At 37.4% G+C, this 1737-nt stretch overlaps 1 protein-coding gene across 1 annotated transcript; it reads left to right on the top strand.

Moving 5' to 3' along the window:
- Window positions 1–221: 221 nt before the first annotated feature.
- Window positions 222–802, top strand: LOC112462244 (zinc finger BED domain-containing protein 1-like; the record flags this gene model as incomplete). The annotated part of the gene is made up of 1 exon (XM_025027911.1): window positions 222–802. A coding segment is annotated over one exon (581 nt), but the record flags the coding sequence as incomplete, so codon positions are not given.
- Between the last annotated feature and the right edge of the window lie 935 nt (window positions 803–1737).

Below are 1737 nucleotides of genomic sequence, written 5' to 3'. Positions count from 1 at the left end.
ACTTTTATTTTTGCGGCTATAGCCGTCATCGACAGTTAAGGGGTTAAATTATGATGAAATAAAAACATTCCTGCAGCACAAGATGCAACATCAAGGCGCCAATATATCATGCACCACGGATATTTGGACATCTCTCTCACAAGATTCTTTCTTATCCTGTACGGCACATTATATAGATAAAGAAAAATGGGAATTAAGTAGTCACACTTTATGTACAATAGGATTAGAGGAACGACATACAGCTGAGAATATAGCTTTAGGATTAGAAATGATATTCTTCGATTGGAATTTAGAAGAACAAATTTTTGCCATAGTACACGACAATGCATCCAATATGATAAACGCTGCAGAAAATCTTCAAAATATAAATGAACATGTTAACTGTGCGGCTCATACCCTACAACTAGCTGTGAATGATGCATTACAATTAGAAAATATAGCATATGTTATACAGAAAGCACGGAAAATTGTTGGACATTTCAAACATTCTACATTAGCAATGCAAGAGCTACACAAAACTCAAATAAAATTCAATCTGCCGCAAGAGACATTAATTCAAAGCTGTCCTACAAGATGGGATTCCACTTATTATATGTGTGAACTTTTACAAAAAAATAGAACTCCTATTTTGGCGGTATTAAATGATACATCTATAACAAAACCGAGGCAGGCTCAAAACTTAGAAATCACTGCAATTGAATGGTTGACTATAGAAAAACTGGTGACGCTTCTGAAACCTCTCCAATGTGCAACCACCGTATTTTGCTCTTCATCCGAAGTCACAATATCTTTGGTTCGTCCGGTAATACGAGGAATCATAGATAATCATCTGATAGAGGACGTTTTGGACGACGACTATATTTCAACATTCAAACAAATATTACGTCAATCACTGATTAGGCGCTTTGATATGGAAATACAATCAAACGAGAAAGTCAGCGTGCGTCAAATTGCAAGCTTCCTCGATCCTCGCTACAAAGACTTAACAGCCGAACAATTCGAAACGGAGAGAATAAAGATAAAAGACTTTATTAAGAAAGAATTACAGGTAATATATTATATATATATATATATATATATGTGTGTGTGTGTGTGTGTGTGTATAATTAATTGTTGATTGTTTTATACGTACATTATGTTTGCAATGAGTAAGATAACGAAAAGAAGAGTTATTTACTATAAAGAAATAGACTGAATAAAATGAATTTTTCACTTTTTACAGACGCTAGCTCCAACCGATATACCGGAGGAAAGAACTACACGTGTGGTTGGAAGTGCATTAGATTTTATTTTTAAAAAGAGTACTTCAAGTACACAAACTGACTGGCGAAAGCAACTTGACCATTATCAAATGGAGATAACCATTGATTATAATGACTCACCCCTCGAATGGTGGAAGGCAAGAGTTAATAAATATCCGACACTCGCCGAATTGGCGAGGAAATATTTAGCAATACCTGCAACATCCGCGAGTTCGGAAAGAGCGTTTTCCTCAGCGGGCAATATTGTATCACGAAAACGTAACTGTTTAGCCCCGGAAAATGTAAATATTTTAGTTTTTTTGTACGAGAATAGGAAATATATATATAAAACAGAGCCGGGATTTAGTTGCACATTTCGGGCCGATTCCGAACGCGACGCCTCCTATACCCCCACTACCGCTCGAGGCGCAGCGGCCGAGCCGCCGATTGCTCACGTGACGCGTCATCTCAGGAGCGTCGCGCGTGCTAGCATGAT

This window comes from Temnothorax curvispinosus, unplaced genomic scaffold (genome assembly GCF_003070985.1).
Source record: "Temnothorax curvispinosus isolate PA1 unplaced genomic scaffold, ASM307098v1 QBEX01012124.1, whole genome shotgun sequence".
In the NCBI taxonomy this organism is placed as follows: Eukaryota; Metazoa; Arthropoda; class Insecta; order Hymenoptera; family Formicidae; genus Temnothorax; species Temnothorax curvispinosus.
Note: the sequence above shows the minus strand (reverse complement) of the source record. Positions and strands in the feature narration are given on the sequence as shown.